The 23,496-nt window shown below is 30.2% G+C and overlaps 2 protein-coding genes across 2 annotated transcripts in view; one reads left to right on the top strand and one right to left on the bottom strand.

The window, feature by feature from the left end:
- Nucleotides 1–205: 205 nt before the first annotated feature.
- On the top strand, nt 206–4,726 carry LOC129950745 (pickpocket protein 28-like). The gene is made up of 7 exons (XM_056062667.1): nt 206–321; nt 2,916–3,152; nt 3,233–3,484; nt 3,544–3,888; nt 3,943–4,073; nt 4,157–4,418; nt 4,481–4,726. Exons 1-7 carry the CDS (start codon nt 206–208, stop codon nt 4,719–4,721), a joined length of 1,584 nt encoding a protein of 527 aa, XP_055918642.1. The 3' UTR covers nt 4,722–4,726.
- A 546-nt stretch (nt 4,727–5,272) lies between these two features.
- The window catches only part of LOC129951310 (serine-rich adhesin for platelets), a 194,464-nt gene continuing 176,240 nt past the window's right edge, over nt 5,273–23,496 (bottom strand). Inside the window, exon 12 of the mRNA XM_056063403.1 lies at nt 5,273–6,775. Coding sequence (XP_055919378.1) covers nt 6,398–6,775 — 378 coding nt within the window. The 3' untranslated portion in view covers nt 5,273–6,397. The remainder of the gene's footprint in view (nt 6,776–23,496) is intronic.

The raw sequence follows: 23,496 nt of genomic DNA, 5'->3' as shown, positions 1-23,496 counted from the left end.
TATAAATTATGTCTAGAAAACTATGGCGAAGACAAAGTTTAAAACGGTTAGAAGAGTAATATCTTCAATTTTTTCCTATAACTTTTTTATTTAAAATTCTATTTTTAGAGTCGAAAAATCAAAATTGAGTAGATTCCTAAGTAAAAAAATAAATATTTCAAATGATAAAAATATAGTTTTGGATAATGATGGCATTGAAAGAAGTATGAATTATGGACAACATTTTCAAGCAGCTAAAGGAATATTTTTGGAATATCTAGATGACACTACAATCCATGGTTTGAAATATATGGGTGATAAGAAAAGACCGGTTGTGGAGAGGTTAGTACAATTAAACGGGAGAGACATGGACAATTTATTAGTTGGATAATAATCAAGTGATAATGAGTGTGTACTTTGTGATGGTATAATTTCTGTATCAAGATATTTATTAACCTTTTTTTGAAACCTCTTAAAGTGATATATGGGATTATTTTATCGTCCAATACGTGGAAACAAATTAAGTTGAAAAGTATTATGTTCTTCAAGAAAAAGTCCGGAATACTTTTTTTCGTGTGAAAAAAGACTAAAGAAATTCCATCAGCAGTGCTAAAAAGTATAAATATTTAATATTTGGGCCCCAAATAACTCACAAACAATTAATGTCATAAAATTGCATTATATTTTAACTTAAAGTGTTTGGCTATATTATGAAGAAATCGTTAAAAACTGAAAAAACTGTTTTTAATAAAAAAAATTGATATAATTATGGTTCCAATATCTTCGGAATGATAAATTATATTGGCTTGAAACTTATTTCCCTTATTTGCCGTAACATTGTTAATCAATTTTTACAAATTGAAAAATATAAAAACTTTGTTTTTGTTCAATTGTATTGAAAAGAAGTATAATTCGCTCAAATAAGGAAAAGCTGTTGGCAGCTTAAAAATTAAATGTCTATGCATTGTTGATGCATGTATCGTGCGATTAAAATTTGTACGTTATAGCTTTCATTGGTTTTTATCATTAAAACCAATTATTGGAATCTTTTCTACAGGTTGGTTATAGCTTTTGTCATTGAGAGTTGATCATCGAAAGTAAAACTGATATGAGAGAATATAAAAAAATTGTATTAATAAAAATTATATATTCAATTAACGTGTTTTTTGGTATTCTAGAAATAGTATAGTAGAAAATTCCCAAAAAAATCCATCGTCAGTAGCCAGATTTTTAATTTCCCATAGGAAGTTATTGTAATGGATCCGATTTGTCAAATTGAAAATTTTGACATTTCTCGACGTTTCAAGGTCGAAATAAAAGATTTTAAGAAAGATGTCTGTGCGTGCGTGCGTACGTACGTCCGTACGTTCGCGACGTTTTTTTCGTTCTCCACATCTTAAGAACCAGAAGAGATATCGACTTCAAATAAATTTTTGTATACATATAATAAGGAAGGAAAGGGCTCTTAAGAAAATTGCGTGAAAGGTTTTTAACCATAGCAGTTTAAAAAAAAGGTGAAGATTTTGTTTAAAATCTTAATATCTTACGAACATAAAACGCTAAAGACTTGAATTAAATTTAGTATTATATACTGTAATGTGATACCAAAGAAATATATTGTTTGAAAAAAATCCAATTAACGGTTTTTTTTTTATAAATCAAAAAAACAGAAAACTCGAATATTTTACGAATACAACATGATTTTATCTCCAAAACAATTTTGTGCAGCGAAAAATAATGGGAATGGGAAGTAATCAGTATGGGTCGCATCCCAGCATCTTTTTGTTTTCAAGAAGAAATGGTAAGAAATCACCTGGATATTGAGATTCTATAAAAAAAATGTTTTAACCAAACAATTTGACATAAAATAAAAACTTCAAGAATGAGGTTTGTTCGTAGACTACTACATTGACATGAAGTTTGCTTCAATTCTTTATATATCTGAATTGAAATGAGCTTGATTCAACCCGAATCCGGCCGGGAATCGGAGTCGAGTCAAAATGTATGCAGAAAAACCTATGTGGAAAAGTTAGTTTTACAGATAATACATAATAGTTTCATTTTTGTGTACAAAAAATATAATTTTGTTTCAATCAAATAAAAAAAATGGCAAAATGGAGTAGGTAGAATATTCTTATATGGTGCTGAACTATTCGGTTCTTCAATGTTTAACACAAATCAAACTATCTCACTTTTGCATTTTTGAAAGTGCAGTCAAACTTAATTATTTTTAAAACTTCTTTTGCGGTGGAAACACCAAAAAGATTTATTAAATCTAAACTGAGATAAACCTTAGGTGGAAACATAGCAAAACTTAATTATCTTAGTATCCAGTAAGTCCATTTTTATTAAGCAAACTAAATAATATCAACAGTAACAGATTGATTTTTCGCCGAATGGAAAACACATGATTCCAAATGCACAACTACTCAACGAACACAGCCATCGAGATACAAATGAAATATCAATAGTACCAACATTTGATATCAAAATTACAAAAGATCCATTCGAGACTCGTATAAATGTCAAAAACCCATCCGTAGTAAGATCCTACTTGAACTCTTATCAGTAGTATTCATACTGCGGATATTGTTTTTGTTATTCGTGTAAAATCCTACAATACTATCGATAGATTTTCCAACAAAACCCGGATTATGATGAAAACCAATGATAGTCATAATTGGCACCTTAGCAACAATAAAAACGATTCAAATTTTAGTTTATTGTTAAAGCTGATTTGGTCCCAGTGTGTCCCTAAAAGTCTAAAATACTATTTTTAATTTTCACTAAAATTTGATTCATTTGGGAAGATATGCAATTACAAAACCTTTACAAAATTTGAATTCTTAAAATCTACAACACATTGAATTAAAACATCTAACTGAATTTTCTATAACAAAGTTATGTAATGAATATATTTATTTTTGAATTTATAGAATTGTTTGGGTATGTGCTCTTGTTTTATCAATTTTAATATGCTGCTATCTCATTACCAATATCTGGGATAAACGCTACAACACACCGGTTATTGTTCACTTTGATGAAAAATTAACATCCGTTTGGGAAATTCCATTTCCTTCGGTGACTATTTGTCCAGAAACTAAAACTCATGTGAATATATTTAATTACACGGATATATATTGGAAATTAAATTGGAATAATAATACAAAAATTACAAAAGAAGAGTAAAATAAAATGAAATACAATTTTATCAAATTTAAAATTAAAAATTAATAAATTTAATTTTGTAAAGGAAATATTACTGGGAGGCAATATCACAAACATGTTTGTATAGAAAATTGGACTATGGAAAATTATTTGCAAATGTATCACAATTAATTAGTGCTATTGATGACACAGCTCCAGGATTACGAGAAACTCTGTATTCGTGTACATGGAGGCAAACGCGTATTGTTTGTGATAAATATTATAAAACATTAACCGAGGAAGGATTGTGTTTTACTTTCAATGGTTTAAATCCTAAGGATATTTATCGACCTGAAGCGTAAATTGACCTTATTTTATAAATTTTTTTAAAGTTGATTTAAAAATTGCTACTTTTAGCTTGGTTGATGGTGTTTTTTCGGAAAATAACTATAACCCAAACATTGAATGGAATCTAGAAAACGGCTATAATTCAGAAGCAGGTCAAAATACATTTCCATTTCGTGTGCTAGGATCTGGCAACAAAGAAAGTCTTTTTCTGTGGTTATCTGATAAGAAGGTTGACGATGATTTATTATGTCGAGGTCCTGTCCAAGGATTCAAAGTTATTCTTCATACTCCGGGGGAGTTGCCACAAGTTTCAAAAACATTTTTGAACATTCCATTTGATCAAGCTGTTTCGGTATCAATAAAACCAAAAATTATGAGAACCTCCGAAGGACTACGACATTATGATCCAGAAATGTAGAATGCACGTAAAGATTTGAAAACCATAATTAACTTTCAACTTTTCTTCAGGCGAAAGTGCTTCTATCAAAATGAACGATATTTAAGGTACTTTAAACACTATACCCAGGCTAACTGTGAACATGAATGCCTGTCGAATCATACACGTAAACAATGTGGTTGTGTTAAGTTTTCAATGCCAAGTATGTTTATGATGGTGATATCCTTAAAATTGTTTGAGACTTATATATTTTTGTATGCATTTTTTCTTGAAATGTGTGAAAAGGAAATTCTACTGACGTTGTTTGTGGAGCCAAGAGTATTAAATGTCTTTTAAGAGTAGAAAGAGGACTTCTTGTGAAAAATTTCGAAGAAGGATCGCATGCATTTCAACAAAGTGAAAACTCAAAGAATTGTAATTGTTTGCCATCTTGCATAAGCATTCAATACAAAGCCGAGATGGAACATCAGACTGCCTTTGATTATGCACATTTTATAAGAGCTCTTAGTACAGAATCCATGCAAAGGGCTTCGTCAGTGGATCCAGGGTAAGAAAAGTCTGGAGAAATTTTTAGTCATTTTATAAACATAATTTTGTTTTTCTATTTAGCATCCGATCAGCGAGGCTGACAATATATTTTAAGGAAGCTGTCTTCAATGCTCTGAGACGTTCTGAATTATATAACACAACACAGTTTATAGCAAACTGTGGGGGATTATTGGGTCTTTTTATGGGTGTGTCGATTTTGAGTTTGGTGGAATTGGTCTACTTTTTTACCATCAGACTTTGGGTTAATTTAAGAATGAGGAGAAAAACTAAACGTGATAATTTTGAATTTGTTGAGAAATAGATGTAGTAAACAACGAAACGGATATTTTAAATTACTTTCAACATGAGATGTTTTATTATTCAAGTCTTCGCGAAATAAAATTCAGATTTGAATTTGGTTAAAATTTAGTAAAAATAATTCTTCCTTTCAAATTATACAATTTACAAAGCATATAAAAGTTACTATAGAAAAATCTCAGATTTTTAGATGTTTCTTTTATTCTTAGAAATTGATAAGTAAAGATTGCTTTTCCTTGTTCCCAAGTGTCAAGTTTGACAGAATGAAAGTAATTTAACAATGTTCTGTCAATATTTGATTTCTTCATATAATTCAACTTCAACTTTTTGCGTTTATCGTTTAGTTGTTCAAGAGACCTTTGAAGGATTTAAAAATAATTCGAAAACAGAAGATTATTTCCAAAAATTTCACTAAAAAAATTTTTTCTAAGAACCATCAATAAAAAAAGTAAGTACTTAAAATTTTGCTTACTAGTTGACATATCTGTTTAAAAAAAAATCCTAAATTGTTTACCAATAATGAAAATGTTTATAAAATAAAACAATGATTTCCAAAATCTTGTTTATTTTTTTCACAGGACACTCTTGTGTAGACTTTATTTCTATATTTAATAACTCAAAACTTATTTTTTTGTTTATAAAATACTTATCATAACATTGTGTTTAAAAAAAAAAACAAATATTTATTCAAATTACAATCCGCAGCTTTTATAAATTATGCAATTTGTGTACTACACAGCAGGTACTAAGCAAAATTAAAGCAAAAATGTTGTATATTTTAATTGTTTATTTTCGAAAACAAAAACATAAATAACGCCACTATACAGTTATACACTTAACTGCGCTGTCTGTTTCACTCAAATATAATACAAACAAATAAATAATATTAACAAAGTGTGGTTATTAAAGTTTCGTAAATTTTGAACTAGAATTAATGTTTAACATAAAATTAAAATTAACATTAAAAATAAATTTTTTTTTTAAAATGGCGTTATTATTTGACTAAATTTCATATTTTAATTCCATGCTTAACCATTTATAACTTTGCTGCAATTTAAAACCAAAGCCTTAATTTCTAGTCACCTTTTATTTATTTTAATTTACGTTTTAATTACAAATTTTTTGAGTTAAAATAATTTTTAATTTTATAGTTTTTTTATGTTCATTTTTTTTTGGCATCTTGAGCGTATTTATTTTTTTTTTACAATTTTGTGATTATCTTTAAATTACTGCTAGATTTTTTTATTTATGTGATTTCTAATATCAATTTCTTAAATTTATCAAATATCAAAATAAGAACAGTTAGTTTTGCTAATTTTTACGATTTGGTTGTTCGTCTTCTTCAATCTTTACAATATAACAGCAATTTTTATTTTTTTCATAAATAAAGACAAAATTTGAACAAAATATTTATGTTTTTATTCACACTTCCAAATCGTATGCGATTTAATTTTATATTTCATTATGTTTTGCATTTATTTTGCTGTAAAATAAAGGCAAATTTTGCATTTTATTTCTAATATTTTAATTTTTTGTTTTATTCATATTTTATTTCTGTTTCTTTTTAAATATATCTAAACTCTCATTTTTAATAGATCTAAGTGACATTGTTTTCCTCATTCAGCACTGTTTTTTACTACCAGCGCTACTCCGGTGCTGCTGTCGCATAGGTCTATCTCTTCACTGTATTAGGGGTGAGTGTTGTGAATGTTCACTAAAGTCCACCGTATAGTACATATCGTTTTCTAGATTCATTGCCAGATGGCGTTGAAACGGTCTTGTATGGGCTTGCTGTGGTGGTTGGTGTAATCCAGTCGTACTCTGGCTATGATATTGATTTGATCCTGTACCAGGAACATGTCCTCGACCTGATTTTAAGGGATTTCCATTGCAGTTAGCACCATTGCTTGGACCACTTCCTGCTTTGCCACTTAGCCAATGCTTGTGCGACTTTTGTGACTTTCCACGACGGCCAAAGCCAAGAATCGGGAAGAAAGAAGTTGGTCGTGTTGAGAATTTGCGATAAGTTTGATTCACTTTGCAATGACAGATTGTAACCTGAAAGAAAGAAAATAAGATACGATATTTTTTTTTAATGTAACATTGAATTTGTTAAATAATAAAAAATTTAAAAATGTAAACTCAAACAGAAAATTGATCATCTTTTTAATTTCAAATTCTTACTTTTTACTTGTTTGTTAAGTATAAACCACAAGGATCAACAAAAGTTAATAAAGGCTGAACAACTTCTAAAAGGTCAGATAGTATTTTATTTTTGTTTATTTTTAAATAAAATATTGTCAAGCAATAAATTTTAAATTGGTAAATTTTAATTAAAAACTTATTTTTGTATGTGGTGGCTACTTTTGTGTTGTTTTCGAAGTTTTCGTATGCTTCAAAAACTGCAGCAATATCACAAACAAAAATAATTATTTTATTTGACAAGGTTTATAAAACCAAACCATTTCATTTAACTCTCAACAACAACTTAATTTTATTTTATATATGTATATGTGTTTTTGTATATATTTAGCTTTAAGTTCTTGTTTTTTTTTGTCTCCTTTTCGGGTCAAATATTTACGCATGATTGGTGTCTTGGTTCTTATTGATATGGTTGGTTATCTTGAACAAAGCATTCCGGCTGATTGAGTACCAGCAAGCCTGAAATAAATCAGATACAAGTATCTCTTATATTGTATTTCTTGTATTTATGAATGACATTTTGAATCCAAAAGTCTCTCAAAAAATACCGACACGAGGCTCATATTTTATACTGGATAAGCAAATGTGGCGTTTTTGACCGAGACAATGACATTGTGTTTCTTCAGAATAACACTAAGTCGGGATCAAGAGTGTTCATAGTTATATTATAACATTTATAACCAAAAGACAACAAAGAACTTCAACCTGATGTGATGGTGTTATGCAACAAACATCAGTACATATGAGTACGTGCAAAAACTTTTAAGGCCAAAGAACATAACATAACATAACAAGAAAACAAAAAAAAAACAAAACAATGTCTGGATGTTCAAATAGAATGGCGTTAGGAACTTTTAATTGTTTTTAATTTATTACAAAAGACCTTCTCTTTATTTGTGTATATGTTCGTCATATGTATATGTGTACAAAAGTTTCAAAGTTTGCAGCCTCAGCCTCCACAAACCATATTTATGCATACGTATATAGTGCACCACCACCCAACTCTACCACCTCCAACATAACATAAACTCCTTTGAGTATAAAGCTGACTCTTTTTCCAGAAGTGACGAAGCGTACACAATGTACCTACACCCACTCGAAAAATGTATATTTATAAACATAGTCCTTCACATATATGTTAACTTGTACATACATACATAATAATATAGTCAAGCATAAAGTCACACATCGAGAAAGAAACGATAATATATTTTCCATTAAAAGCCATTAAGACTTTTCCATACTTTAAGTACAAAGTGCTTAATGAGCGTTCAGCTTCTGGCTATATATTTTGTATGTATGTATAGTATAAGGGCACATTATACAGATATGTACGATTATATAATATGCATATGTATATATTATCCTCTTATATTAATTGTAACAATTTATAACCATTCACATTTTATTACAAATCTTTGGGTAGGTAGATACTTTTTGTCAATGACACAGACACAATGTCCAGTCAACACAAAAGACAATGACTAATTACCATATTTTTTCATCCTTTAGATTCTGTCCTTTTGCAAAATTAGCTTTGGGTGTGTACTGTACATCTGAGAAGGATAATGGGGAGTAATGAGGATAAAATGCTAGTTAAGCAATGGTGATAATATTTAAAAAGAAGTACAGAAAGTACACTTTGTTTAATAAAGTATATATAAGTACAACTTGCCATAAAAATGGCTATTAAGGTGCATATATGTATATATATGGATTTGTTACAAAGAGTTAGTTTTTTGAAAGTTAAATAATTTTTTTCGTTACTGTTGCATGATGAGGGGAAATATTTACTTTGAAACACCAAGTAGATATTGTTCTAAGAAAGATTAAATGAAATTAATTCCAAAAAAGACTTCCATGAAGCTAATGTTGCTAGATTTGAGTCTAAGGGTCCACAGAAAAATTGTAGATAGTCGATTTTACGTTACTTAAATGAATGCGGCCTTTCGTTAACCACAAATATTAGAATTGTTTATAGTCCTATGGAACTAGACTCGTACAAACTTAAACTGATGAAGGAGTAAACGAACATATTAGCCCAGTCATTGAACGAAAAAAATTGCCTTCACCTCGAAAAAAAAATCCAACAGTTTTGAAACTTGGTCTGGTGATTAACCAAAAAAAGCCCCCAAGAATCCGACGTGAGCTCTAGCGGCAGTTAAGAGAAATATGGAATTTGTTTCAGTTTTTCACGTTTATCTCGAAAACTATTTGTCGTATCAAAAAATGTTGTTCCACAAAATTAAAGGTCATTCAATTTTATAAGAAAATGTTTTTTTTTTAAATTGTATCGTACCTCTTGTAGTTTTTACAATAACTCAAGCGGCAGTGAAGAGAAACATACAGTTTTTTCGGTTTTTCGAGTTTTTCTTGAAAACTATTAGTCGTATCAAAAAATAATCTTCTTCAAAATTGAAGCTTATTGAATTTCCTGAAGAAAAAATAGTATTAGGTTATAAATAACTATATCCACAAATTATTTCCTTGTATGGTGGTTATCCAGCCTTAAGTTGAACTATCAGACCAACATCTTCACCTATCATTGCAACGTTTGCAGTCTCCCCAGATTTTTCTATCGAAGTTTGAATAATTAATAGGTCAGCATCTTCTGGTGCTTCTTTCACCTCTATTCCTTGGTTACGAAGTGCCATGGATAGAAAAGATCAATATTTACTTCAGTTGTCTATATCTTCATCAAACACTTTAGTACAACTTTTGACTAATAATGTTTTTGAAGGTATTTAATGTAGGAATAGCAAATTGTTGAAATATCGGAATCTTTGTGTAGCAAGAAGCTACCATCCACAATAATGTCAAAGTCAAGGAAATCAATATTTGTTGTGGATATTGTAAATATGTCGCATAGCGCTGACTTCTTTGTTTTTCGCATTCCATTTTTATCAAACAATGGTAATAGAAAGGGAGCCAAATCATACTCCATATAAATCTTTAAGCCTTCGGACTGTTTACTTATACTTATTTTTTGGAATGCTATCAAAGGATCTTACAACAGTTTCACCTCGAATCTTGACATAAAAGGCAATGGGAGTGCTCATGTTCTTATGTCTATGTTGGCTTATGTCTACTTGTTCCATGATTATATTAGCTAAAGATGTCTGTATTAGTATTTAAGCAGCAAGAACTGCTCTAGCAAAAGCTTTTCCTTGCAGCATCTTTTCAACAGAAACCGGGGCGTTCATAGTGTTCATTAACTCTTGCAGGCCACTTCCACTCATCAGAAAACCTATTGAACCAATATAGGACATTAACATCTGAAATCCACCCAATATTTTAATGCGGATAAAGTTGAATGAAAGGTTTTTCTTATAAAATTGAATTAGCTTTAATTAAACATTTTTTAATACGACAAATAGTTTTCGAGATAAACATAAAAAACTAAAACAAACTATATGTTTCTCTTAACTGCTGCTAGAGCTCACGTTGGATTCTTGGGGACTTTTTTTTGGTCATCACCAGACATCCCTTAATAAGCTTAAGAGTGCCAAACTTTAAAACTTTTGGAATTTTTTTTGGGTGAAAATCTTTATTAACTGCACTATAGACAATCATGCGTGCGTTTGTCCTCTTCCTCTGAATTTGCTCTAGAGCAGGTATCTTCACTTATAAGGTTAATTTCTGGACAAAACAATTGACCAACAAACATAATTGTCAAACTTATGACCGTTTTTAGGAAAAGTATTAAAATCTTAAAGATAACATTAAAAACGCCTATATTTTATATTTTGAGGAGAAACATGAAAATGGTTTCTAAAAAAAGTTAAGAATAGAAAAAATTTGGTTTAGAAAGTTGAGTTTTAATTTCTCATAAGCATGATTCTGAAACAGAAGAGGCGCCGATATGGGACTTGCCCGTGACCACCACTTAATGATAGCTACCCTAAGATTGCGTACAGCTACAGTTCAAAGATCGAACGAAGATCTGTCACCAATATTGTTTTTATTAGTGATAAGCGTTGTACTGCGCGCAGCTTTGTCAGGTATAGCGGAGGAATCCAATTGACTTTGACATCGTATTTAAAGCACTTGGATTAAGCGTACGATGTTTTCTTACTCTGTCATAAGATCATGGATCTCCATCAAATGACAACTAGTGTGGAGTGAAGTAGAAGTTATGGGGCTGAAAATCAATTCCGGCAAACAAAATGATTGGCCTCGGAACCCGACAATCTTCTCAAATAAATATTTTTTTGCAACCGGTGGAAAAAGTGGAGATCCTTCAATATCTTGGAAGTATCGTTTCCATCAAAGGCGGAACCGAACAAGATGTCATCTTCCACATCGTCAAAGCAAAAGCGGCGTTTGCTATGCTGTCAACAATTTGGAGGAGTAACTCTATCAGCTTAAGAATAAAGCTACGACTGTTTCTCACAAATGTCGGATCCGTGCTTCTTTATAGATGCAGCACTTGGAAGGTTGCTTCAGCCATAACAAGAAAGCTGCAAAACTTCGTGAATAGATGTTTTCGTAACATCCTAAGAATTTTTGGCCAAACCGTATATCAAATAAAATCCCAGAAGGACAGGTCAGGAAAGTTTAGAATCTATAATACGAAGCGTTAATGGATTGCACATGCGCTTCGAAAAACTAACGACTGCATTACAGGCCAAGCAATGCAGTTGAATCCGCTCTCACAAGAAGGAAGAAGAGCTGGACGCCCGTGAAGCACATGGCGAGGACAGCCAAGGCGGAATCGGCGTCACTAGGCTAGAGTTGGAGTAGACTTAGTAGAGGCCCTATGCCCCTTAAGGGGTTCCCAACGGACTTAACAGATATGAGGACCTAAGTAAGTAAGTATGATTCTGAGTGCAAAATTGTTCATAAAACTCACAAGTCCTTTTCAAGGAAACTAAAAATTGTGTGGTAAGTATTTATGATAAATTTCTAGGAGAAATAAAAGTCTAAAAATGGATACAAAAAAAATGTATAGAATTATGGGAAAATGTATGCAAGTCGTAACCGAAATGTAAAAATAGAGTTCTTAAAAATGTTAATATCGAGTTTCAATAAAACCTAGCATTGATAGCTTAATGTGTTTCCGAGCTTTTGTAAAGATATATTTTGTATCTGTAATAAAAGCTGAAATTGAGTTTTACACTTTTTTCCTCTTTGTATAAAGATCAAATAGAAAAAGAGAGATGTATCGATTATTGAATCCTTAATTGATGCTTTTCTTAGAAATTTTCATTCAATAAGCACTCCACATCAATACTGTTAAGCATAAGTCCTTTGATAAAGTTAAAATTTTCTGTGAATTTTCAAAAAAATGAACTCGATTTCTTTTTTTGTTATGTATTCATACGAAAATTCCGAAAGTTATTAAAAATTCTCAGAAAACTTAAGTATTCTTAAACTCTATCAACTGCATCTGTAAATTAAAAACAAATATTAAAACTGTGAATGCACGTGAATTTAGTCATTTTATTCATAAAAGGCGTTTAACCAGGAGTACAATAACGAAGGAATTTTCTTTTAGTGTTTGCGATTGAATTGGAATTGAGTTCTACGAACTGCGTTAAATTGTTTTATTGTTGCATGTGCATGATGTAGCTCATGTATTCATTTGTACGCCATACAAATGTTTTGTTGTACTAGTTAAAATGTACAAGAGGTTATTTTTTAAGTCATTGTTTATTTTGGAGCTTATAACTCAAAATCTTGGTCAACATCTATTTACGATAAACAATGTTGAAAAATAATCAAACTGATTTCCAAGGTGAGTACTTCTTAGCAAAAATAGTAAGATTTTTTGAAAAGACGTTTTTACGAAAAGAAGCATCCAAATTGGTGTTATAGAATTAACACTTTTTCTCCTACTTTCTGCAGATAAAAACCACACATAACCACTCAACATTTTACTTTTCAAAATGGTAAAGAATTTGAAAATGTCTACTCTCTGGCAGTCCTTACTACTTTTAAACCTTTTATTCATATATATCAGGGTTAATAAAATGTTACAATTGGATTTAACATACATAAGCTGTTACTATAACTTCTTCAAGTGGGATTTTAATAATTTGAAAGATTTTATCAATAGAAACAAATTTTAGAGAAATTTACCCAAATACTAATTCTAATAGTAGTTGTAGTTTAAAAGTATGTAATATGACTTTATGCAGGCAATAACAATCATAGAAACTATTGTTCAATAACTACATTAAGAATTTCTTTGATAAGATAAATATTACTTTATCAATTTTACTCAACCTTACCTTAAGGTTTTATATGAATTTGAAAGCCATCAATTATTGCTTTAGGCAGACATTGAGTTAAAATTATTATATTTCAAAATATACTAAGGCTCTTTTTAATGACTCTAAAATATCAAATTCAAATTATATCCACTTAAATAAGAAATCATTATACCTACAAGCTATAACTTAAATACAAAACAAAAATATACGATCAAAGGAAATTATGGTAAGTAACTTTGCCATAATTGGTTTTTGCTACTTGAATTCAAACAAGAGAATATAAGAAAACGATAAAGTTGACAAAAACACAGAAAACAATCCCTATGGCATATTGCTACAGGACAATTGAATTGACAAAAAGCTCTGTTCTTACTTTCTACAAATAATATATATTTACGTAGATATATAAATAATTCAAATCCTTCTTTTTTGTAGCAATAAATATTTAAATGTTCTTATGCTAAATCACAAAAAAACCAACCATCATCTTCACACCCCACCTCATCTTTTGAATAATGTTTTTCTTGTTCTTATGTTTTTTATTTTTATATTTTAAGCTTTGGTCATTTCCATTGTTGACTTATAAAGTTGAAGTTTTCTTTCATAACTCAAGAAAGTCGTTAGATAATATTTTTTTGTTCATCAACCAACGTAACTCTCTTTACCAAATAAAAATAAAAAACACGCTACACATAAGTACAAACAAGGAACACCTTAATACAGAATCCTTGATGTTATAAGTGCAAAAGTAAAGATATACTTTTTGTTTTTCAGCATAGGGAAATGAACTGGTAATCACACAGAATTGTATATTTCCTTTCCCTCAAAAGAGAACACAAGTACGTTTAATATTATAACAAAATTGCAGGTTTTTCTTTTAAAAGGCAGTTAAAATTTCATGTAAATACTTTCTTAACAAAAGAAGTTTTTTGGTATGTAAAAGAAATAAGGTAGGTAAGGTAATTTACTTAAGGGCGAAATATTAAAAATGAAAAAAGCAAAAACAAAAAAAGATAATAACCCAAAAAATCATGCGGCGAAAGCAATTTTCAAAATCGTAAAACCAAAGTTTGTGATTTTAATACGCACACACCTAATTGAGATAATTTAGAGAATAATACATTTTGATGAGCAAGTTAATGTTGTTCCTGTGCGAAAATATACCAAAAAAAGGATCATTCACGCTTTTGAGAGGGGTGATGTGTTCTTGAAAACAAAAAGCAAAAAAAAGTTAAAAGTTTCTTTTCCTACTTGGTTGAATCAGAAGCGGATTTAAAGTACATCAACTTCGAGGCTCCCAAACTTTTGGCTAAACAAATTGAAGGTTTCAAGATTTGCAATGAAATAAGGAATACAAAAATCACAAATCGTTTGTGACAATTAGTGATGAATTGGAGTCTCAAGCATATAAAGAGGATTGTGCTTACTTCGAAAACATCTATTTTGAGTGTTAGTATACCCGTTAAATATATGGTAAGTTAAATTGATTTAATATCAAAAATTGATTTAATATTAAAAATGCTCTACAAGTTCAGCAAACAGAGCACGAATTTTGAAAACAATATAAATGTCAACGCTTTGTTTTCATTATCCAAAGTATACTAAAAATAGTCAAACAATCTTCAATAGTATGACAGCTAGTTTGACAGCTATCCCTGTTTAAAATTCTGATAATTTCAAGCCACTTGATGAATTTGACGTACGTCAGAACTATTATTTCTCCATACATAATTTTCTTAAAACTATTGGTCTCTTTTAACTTTCACGATCATTTACAGAAGTCTCTCAATAGAAAAGCAAACATTTTCTTTTAACAAAGAATCCTTCAAGTTAAAAAATCCACCCCTGTACACTTTTAAAACAAACACGTCAACGCTTTTCCATGTGCGTTAAAGTTTTTCAGGATAAAGGAATGACTATTGGGGATGCCTTACCTATGTATGTATGTATGAACATTGTACACCTACAACACTGGTGGTATAAAATCTTTACGTCTTCAGGAATTTTGTTCAAGGCAATGAGTTCATAAAAAAGGCAAGGCGCATCAGCAAAGTTAAAAGTTCATAGCGTATACTCGTATCTATTATTACATGTAAAAGTATATGTATGAGAAACTATTATTGAGATGAAAAACTAATTATTAATGTAAAATAATGCGATATTATTAAGTTTTGCCATCGTGCGTAACATTAATTCTTAACTTCTTGTGCTATAGCTTCCTGATGGTAACATACAATATTATAACAAGGAACATAACTATAACTAACTTAAAGAAGAAATAAGTTAGTTTTGAGTTTTTAAATATGGGTCCTGGTACACATAGGAGGGTAAAAAATGAAATGTTATACGCGGGAATAAAACTTATTTTTTAAAAATGCCACGGTGTGGTGGTTTAAAGGAAAGTTTATTTTTCGCTGAATACAGGTAAAGTTTTTTTTTGTGTTTGTGTTAGTAGGGTTTTGTAAATTTTGTTTTAAGTAGAGTTTTGAGGTTATAAAACTTTAGAGACATAGAAAGAAAAACTAAATTAATGCATGAAATGTGAGCTACTTTAAGTATACGTACGAATAAATATAGAATTCTGAAGTTCATGGTAATTATGTCAAATAATAAAGCAATCAAAACATTTAAGGATTCTCATCAGTTTTTGATATGTTCAGGTACTTGTTCAAGTTTAATTTTACTTGACATATTTACAATGACTTATTTTTGTATAATTAAGCATTTCAAATATGGAAATAAACTGTACAAAAATTTAAATTTAAAAGCTGATTGTGATATTTTATCGAAGTTTGAACTAGCAGCTTAAATGTAAGGGGGGAGTGAGCTAGTGCGAAGCTGAGGTAGTGGATCTGGACTGGTTTAAACTAACGATCAATGAATTTTGTTTCTACAACAAACTTTCATAATCAGGCTTTAACTTCAAGTTAATGAAATCAGTCCTGTTTGTCGAATTGATAATAGTGGCATTTCTCAACGTTTGAATATCCCATCAATGGCTGGGAAAGACAGAGTGTGGGAAGGCATTCCACATTCACATAGTACGGCTAAATAACGAATATCTGTTCTTGACAGAACGACCGAAGTATTGCTCGGGGTATATTGATGATCATTCCTAGAAGCGCGATTATTACGGTTGAACTGTTTAAGGGGAGGAATGCAACTGGCTATTTCTCTACAGCATAAACCATTAAAATAACGGTAAAAAAGGGCAAGACAAGAAACATTTCAACGATGTTCAAGCGACTCAAATGATCTTATGAATAATATCACCAATCAATCTAAATGCTCTACGTTCAATACTGTTCAAGAGGCTTAAGTAAGTTGCATGATCACCAGCCCAGATATTGGAGTTATACTTAAGCTTTGGACGAATTTAAGTCTTGTTGATAACAGCCAGAGCAGAGGGGGAAAAAACTTCTTGCATCGCCTTAGAAAACCCAAACATCTTGCGGCATTTTTGGGGACATCGCGTATGTGATCGTTCGACAATAGGTGGTTGGTGATACACATACCGAGAATATCAAGATGTTCAGTCTCCTCGATGCAAGTGCCATCTATGGATAATGGTAAGGGGGTATATCTCGCTTTAACGATACAAGACAGCATTAGGTTTTCGAAGCATTAAATTCCACGCGGTTTCTTATTACCCATTGTATAATGCTGTTTAGGTCGGAATTTAATGAGCTTATCATATTTTTCCGTAGCAGTTTCACATCCGAAGAAGATCGATGTTGAAAGAAGAACGAATATGAAAAGCTAAGAGTGCTATCGTCAGCGAAACAATGTGTTGAAATAGAAGTTGCAGACAGGAGATCATTAATAAAAATGAGAAAGAGTGTTGGAGATAGATAAGAGCCCCGGGGCACACCAGTATTTATTTTGTGGTTTTCAGACTTAAATCCGTCCAATAAAACTTTATTGAACGATTCGAAAGGTAGTTACTAATCCAATGAAAAAGGGATTCATGAAAACCGAAAGTACGCATTTTCGATAAGAGAGCCTGATTCCAAACCCTATCAAATGCTTTTAAGTGCAATAATCTTACTTTCTTCAAAACGATGTAAAGATTTGTTTCACTGTTCGGTGAGATGAACCATAACATCACCACTGGACCTATTGCTACGAAAGCCGTAATGTCGGTCATTAAGAAGCTTTTGATATTCGAGATATTTCTTGTGCTGATAATTAATCATCGTTTCCATGACCTAAATAGAAGGGACGAAAGTGCAATCGGTCAGTAATTAGTCGGTGAGGAAAATTCGCCTTTTGTGGGAATAGGCTGGACAAATGCTGTTTTTCATCCGCTCGAGATGTGAGGAGTAGGACAGATGAAAAAGCTTACGCAGTGGTTTTGCCGGCGTTGAAGAACAACTCTTTCAGAACAATAGCGGGGATAATATCTGAACCAGTGGATTTATGTATGTTAAGATCTTTTAGAACTCTCGCTACAGTACTGCCCAATAGAATCACTAATTCGTTAAGTACAGGAGGAGTTATCACACTCATTGGCAGCGTTTTATTAGCGGCAAACTGCTTAACGAAGAGATTAGCTATCTCTAAAGAGCTAGCAAATGAAGTGTCTTTGACAACGAGCGTAGGAACATAGGAAGAGGAAAAATGTCTCATATTTTTTACAAATGACCAAACATTTTTACTGCCTGGGACATTCAGTATTTTTTCCGTAATTTTTGGTCATGTAAAAATTTAGTCCGTCGAACGCCCGTAGCAGGCCTCCCTAGCTTGCCTGGACTTATTCCGGTTTTCCTCAGTTGGATTAGCTTTAAAACAACGTAAGCCTACCTTCTTGACCCTAATAACCTCTTTACAGCTCGTTAACAAATTCATCCAGTGGTGCTTTTACAATTAGTTTGACAATAATACCTAAACTACAACAAGTGAATGTACAGAAAATATGTCGTGAAACTGTATGATTTTTACTGACGCTAGAGTTAACCCTGAGTATTGTATCCAAGGTTTTTGGCTTTTATTCGGTTAACATTTTAAAACCCTTTGAAATAATGTTAAATCAATGGAACTTAGAATACGTGCTTAATTTAATTTATAAATTACGAATAAAAGGAATATATAAAAGTGTGTTTTTCTAGTAGTAGACAAATCTATTAAACTTCTACTTGAAACCCTCTCCTAAAAATGAGAAGCTTACGAGTGTCGACGGGTTAGAAAGGGTTTCCTATGAACTCTAACCATTATCCTTAAAAATAATAAAAGTTCTTATCATTGTGTAGCCATTTTACACATATGGATCGTTATTTATCCTAACTACCTCTTTAAAATAATAACACATATTTCCTAAAAACTGATTTTCAGACTTTATTAATGAAAAACAATTTAATTACTTCGGGCACTTTCAATAAAACGTCTTTTTCTAAAACCTATTTTATTTTTAGAATTTTTAGATAACCTTTAAATTCGTTTATCAAAATTTGAATAAAGAAACTTAAAACAGTCTAAAATAAATAAATTTGTAAGTTTTCCAAATTTAAGTTCCTCCCTTTTTAGTTTTAAACTTGACTTTATAAGATACAAACTATACTTGTTAACGATAAGAAAGGCTTAACTTCTCGCAATAGTAAGGTCTACCAGGATTTATTTGAACGATCTAAAGGAATTTTTATGGAATTCTTAAACTGTCAATAATTTTTTCGTATCAGTTTACTACTCAGCTCCCCGTTTTGCAGGAAACGTAATCTCTATTGTTATACCTACATTTTATTTTGTGCCAAACGAAAAACCATTTTCGTCTAACTTACTTGTAAATGAGAAATAAATTACCAATTTAAAACCAATCCCCCTTCCACATTTCTGGCTCAATAACGATTGAATTTTCCAATACTCCGATAAAATTGAGCACTTTGCTTTTTAACATTAAATTTCATTTGAACATTATATTATGGTACTTAACTATACAACTATACAGAACACAAACAAAAAAAATATTGAATGAAAACCTCTTATTTGGCTTCTTATAAAGTTATTGTAAGATCAAACCACAAAAACAACCTTTTTCAATCTTGGTTTCTATGTTTAAGTTAACAATAGAAAACGATATGACGACTCCACAACTCCAACTCCAATTCGAATTTTCACGATGACGATGAGAGGATGACGACGAAAACGACAATGCCAACGACAAAGATGACTATACAAACGATGGTGTTAATGTAAATTATTGTGATTAGGGCTTGGGAAAGCTGTTGCTGTTATACAATATCAATGGCGCGAATAATAATTTCGAATGTAATCAAAACTGAGGGCGTGTGTTTTTATATTAGCCACATTAACTTCGCTGAGTTGAATAAGGATAATATCCGTGAAATAATAATAGGGTAATACGTTTTCTCGCAATGTACATAGTAGTAATATATGGTGAGAAAAAGCTTTTTTTTTTCTTTTTTTGTTAACAACGGAGGCGGTGTATGGGGTATACAAATTGCTTGGAACAATAATTTTTCACATGAAAAGAGCTATGGTATTTTTATTTAAAGACACATCAAAATTATGAATGCTTTGATGCTCACTTCTGAATAGATTCATAGATAAAAAGGCAATATTTGGAAATATATGTATTTCGCTTTGTTAGCATGTAATGAAAACTTTCAAATCTTTCAACTCTGTCAGATTTGTAAAAGTTCAGTAAAATCTGTTTGATAAAAACAAGTAATAGTTTGAACTTCCAACTGGTAACATATTGACACTGCCTTGTCCCTTGGCCTACAGCCTTTACCTCTGAAATTGGTCTTAATAGTACGAAGAGCGTATGCCGCAAAAATTTCTGCAGCGAAATGTTCGCACTTAAGTCAGCTCTAAAACTCTTTCTCATATTCTACAAGATGTCGAATTTATTCACAGAAAATATATCGCAATAAAAGACCAATTCAGAACCGGATTAATTTCACTAAAATTTCAAGGGTTTTTCTTAAAATTCTACAAATAAAATTCGACCTTTAACTGACATAGTTCGAAACATACGACGTTTTTTGTGTAGCACTTGCTCGGTCGAAAATTTATAATTAGGATTTTCATAGAAAAATCATCTTCATTAGCAGAATGGTCACCGTGTAGGTGTTTTGGTAATATTTTAGCGCATTGGGTGGAGTGATTGGAGCTTACTGCTTCTAAAATTGTTGAATGGATTGTGCTTCAGAGGTAAGATTTATTACATGTCTTTTTTATGATAAGAATTGGACGGTATAAATACAGTCAAGGAAATAAGAAGATTTTAGAAAGAGGATGTTTCCTGACCATGTTATTTCTTAAAATGGTGATTACAATTGACCACCGAGATTTTGTATTTTAACACCTTAAACTTTTTTTTTATTCGATAGTGATGCGCAGCTTAAAGTTGTACAGATAATAATGCACAAAGATGCAGAATGGTCTCTTTAGAAAATTGCGTTGGTGGTTTTTTTACCATAGCAGTTTTAAAAAAAGGTGAAAATTTTGGTTAACCCTAAATATCTCACGAACCAATGGCGCTAGAGATAGAGACTTGAGTTAAATTTTATATTACATATTATATCGTGATACAAAGCTATTATATTTTTGGTAACAAAAAAATTATAAATCGAAAAAACTGAGAAAAAAATTTGTTACCTTAAAAATTTTACGAAATAAAAATGATTTCATCTCCAAAACAATTTTTTGCAACAAAAAAAAAAAGCGTTTTATCTGATAAAATTTTGAAAAAAAAATCCAATCGACAGTTTTTTTATAAAAAATAAAAATAAAAAAAAAAACATTACTCAAAGTGGGCAAAAATTTAATTTCGACTCAGATATCTTTTCAAAAACTTGCGATTATGGCTTCAAACTAATTTTCTCTTACAAGAAATATTGTTTTGCAACATTTGGAAAAATGTTGAGAAAAATCGAATGGACAATTTTTGTACAAACAATAAAAACCTAAACAAAAAAATTAATAAAAGTTGGTAAAAATTGATTTTCTACTCAAATATCTTTCCAAAACTTCGAGATATTATCTTTAAATTACTTTTGTCTTTTAAAAAATATTGTAATCAACATTCAGTACAATTTTCAGAAAAATCTAATTGATAGTTTTTTTTTTACAAATAATAAAAACCTAAACAAAAAAATTAGTAAAAAAATTGATTTTAGTCTAAAATATCGTTTCAAAACTTTGAGATATTGGCTTAAAAGTACTTTTATCTTATATCTTATATTGTTGTCAACATTCAGTAAAATTTTGAGAAAAATCTTATCCACAGATTTTTCTTTTACAAAAAATAATAACCTTAAAAAACAACGATGCTAAAACTTGGTAAAAATTTACTTTCGACTCAAATAGCTTTGACAAATTGAATTTATTGTCTTCAAACTAATTTGATTTCACAGGAAATATTGTTTATAATATTAAATATTTTTTTTGAAATCAAACGGTCTGTTTTTTACAAAAAATAGTGCGCAAATTCTTGATATCTCTCAAATTAATTTCTTTCCAATTTATAAAAATTTTTGGAAATGCTTCTAAAATTTATAAAAATTTGTTTTCGACTAAAAATATATTTAACAAAACTAGATTTTCAAACTGAACTGTTTTTTGATCCGAACAATATTGTTGGTAATTTTAAAGTTTTTAAGAATAATTCAACTGACAAATTTTCTACCCAACACGAAAATCTACAAACCTTTAAGCAAGACAAATCGACAGACGAGATGGGAAGTTATCAGTGTGGGTTTCATAATTTTTATCAACAAAACATCGAAAGTCAATTTTTACCAACTTTTAGTAATGTTTTTTTCATATGTTTTTATATTTTATAAAAAAAAACTGTCAATTCGATGTTTCTCAAAATTTTACCAGATGTCAAAAATGTTATTTTTCGTTGCACAAAATTATTTTGGTGATAAAGTCAGTTTTTGTTCGCAAAATATTCCAGGTAACAAATATTTTTTTTTCAGTTTTTTTATTTATAAGAAACCTGTTAATTGGATTTTTTTTACAAAAATATAATTGTTTGGTATCCCGTTAAAATATATAATATAAAATTAATTCAAGTCGCTAGCATTATTAATTCGTGAGATATTTTGGGCAAACAAAAATGTTCACTTGTTTTTTAAATTGTTATGTTAACCACCCACTCAATTTTCCTGAGAGTTCTTTCTGCATCTTTCTGCATTATAATCTGTATAAAAAAATTTATGTGAAGTCGATATCTCTACTGGTTCTTGAGCTATGAACGACGAAATAAATGTCGGGAACGTACGAGGGGGCCTTGAAACGTCGAGAAATGTAAAAAATTTCAATTTGACAAATCGGAAGATTACAATAACTTCCTATTGGAAGTTAATAAATCATTTTAACCCTAATTCATTTTGAATTTATGGTAAATAATTAACAACTTCTATATAGCCAAGTATTTCATTTTTTAAGCTAAGCTAAATAATCTATTTATTTATTGGATTTCCTGTAAAAACAATACAAAATATTTAAAAATTCATTCCGTTTTCAATTAAATTAAACAAACAGTATGCAATCTATTTTGCTATAGTAAATCTTTTTTTTTGTATAAATAAATATTCATAGGAATTTTAAAATTTTTAAGAATAAATGGTTTAAAATTGTTTTGTGCCAATTATCAGTTTTTTGTATTTAGGTGGAAATCATTTACAAATCCATTGACTCTGTTTTCTATAAAAATAACTGTATTATTGTTTTTAATTTGAAATACATACATGTATGTTCATGTGAAACTAATTAACGTGTTGTGAAAATTGTAGATGGATAAATTTAATTTTAAAACAATCCTTTAAATCTTTGAAAAAAATTACTACTTTCTATAAAAGCATATAATTAATTTTGCAATAATGACTAAAGCTTTATTCAAAACAATACAAACAAAAAACAAAAGAGTGATTTAAAGAAAAGTTAATTTAAGCTTTCTGCAATTAAATTTAAACTATACAACTTACACAATCGGTGTAACATAAATCCAGTTATAATCTCAAATGGCAATTATACAAAAACTTTTCTTTGAAACCACAGATTCCCAGACGTAATATATACATAAATGGGAATATTTGTATGTAAGGACCTACCTAGAGCTATACAGTACTGACACATTTTCCATTTAAACTTTGACATTTTCAAATATAAATAGATCCATTAGGAAACCTACTTCAGTACTCAAGTGGAATACTCTTCAATTTGAATATAGAAGAACTCCTTATGCGCTATGCGATGGTAAAAGTGCGGATATTTTAAATAAAGCATCCTTCTTCTCTCGATATTTTAAAGCAACATCATCTTGACCTTTGTTATAGATAGAAGAACATTTAGATTCATTGCACGCGTTTTGTTTGGTTTGCGTGGCGATAGCGA

This window comes from Eupeodes corollae, chromosome 3 (assembly GCF_945859685.1).
Source record: "Eupeodes corollae chromosome 3, idEupCoro1.1, whole genome shotgun sequence".
In the NCBI taxonomy this organism is placed as follows: domain Eukaryota; kingdom Metazoa; phylum Arthropoda; class Insecta; order Diptera; family Syrphidae; genus Eupeodes; species Eupeodes corollae.
Note: the sequence above shows the minus strand (reverse complement) of the source record. Positions and strands in the feature narration are given on the sequence as shown.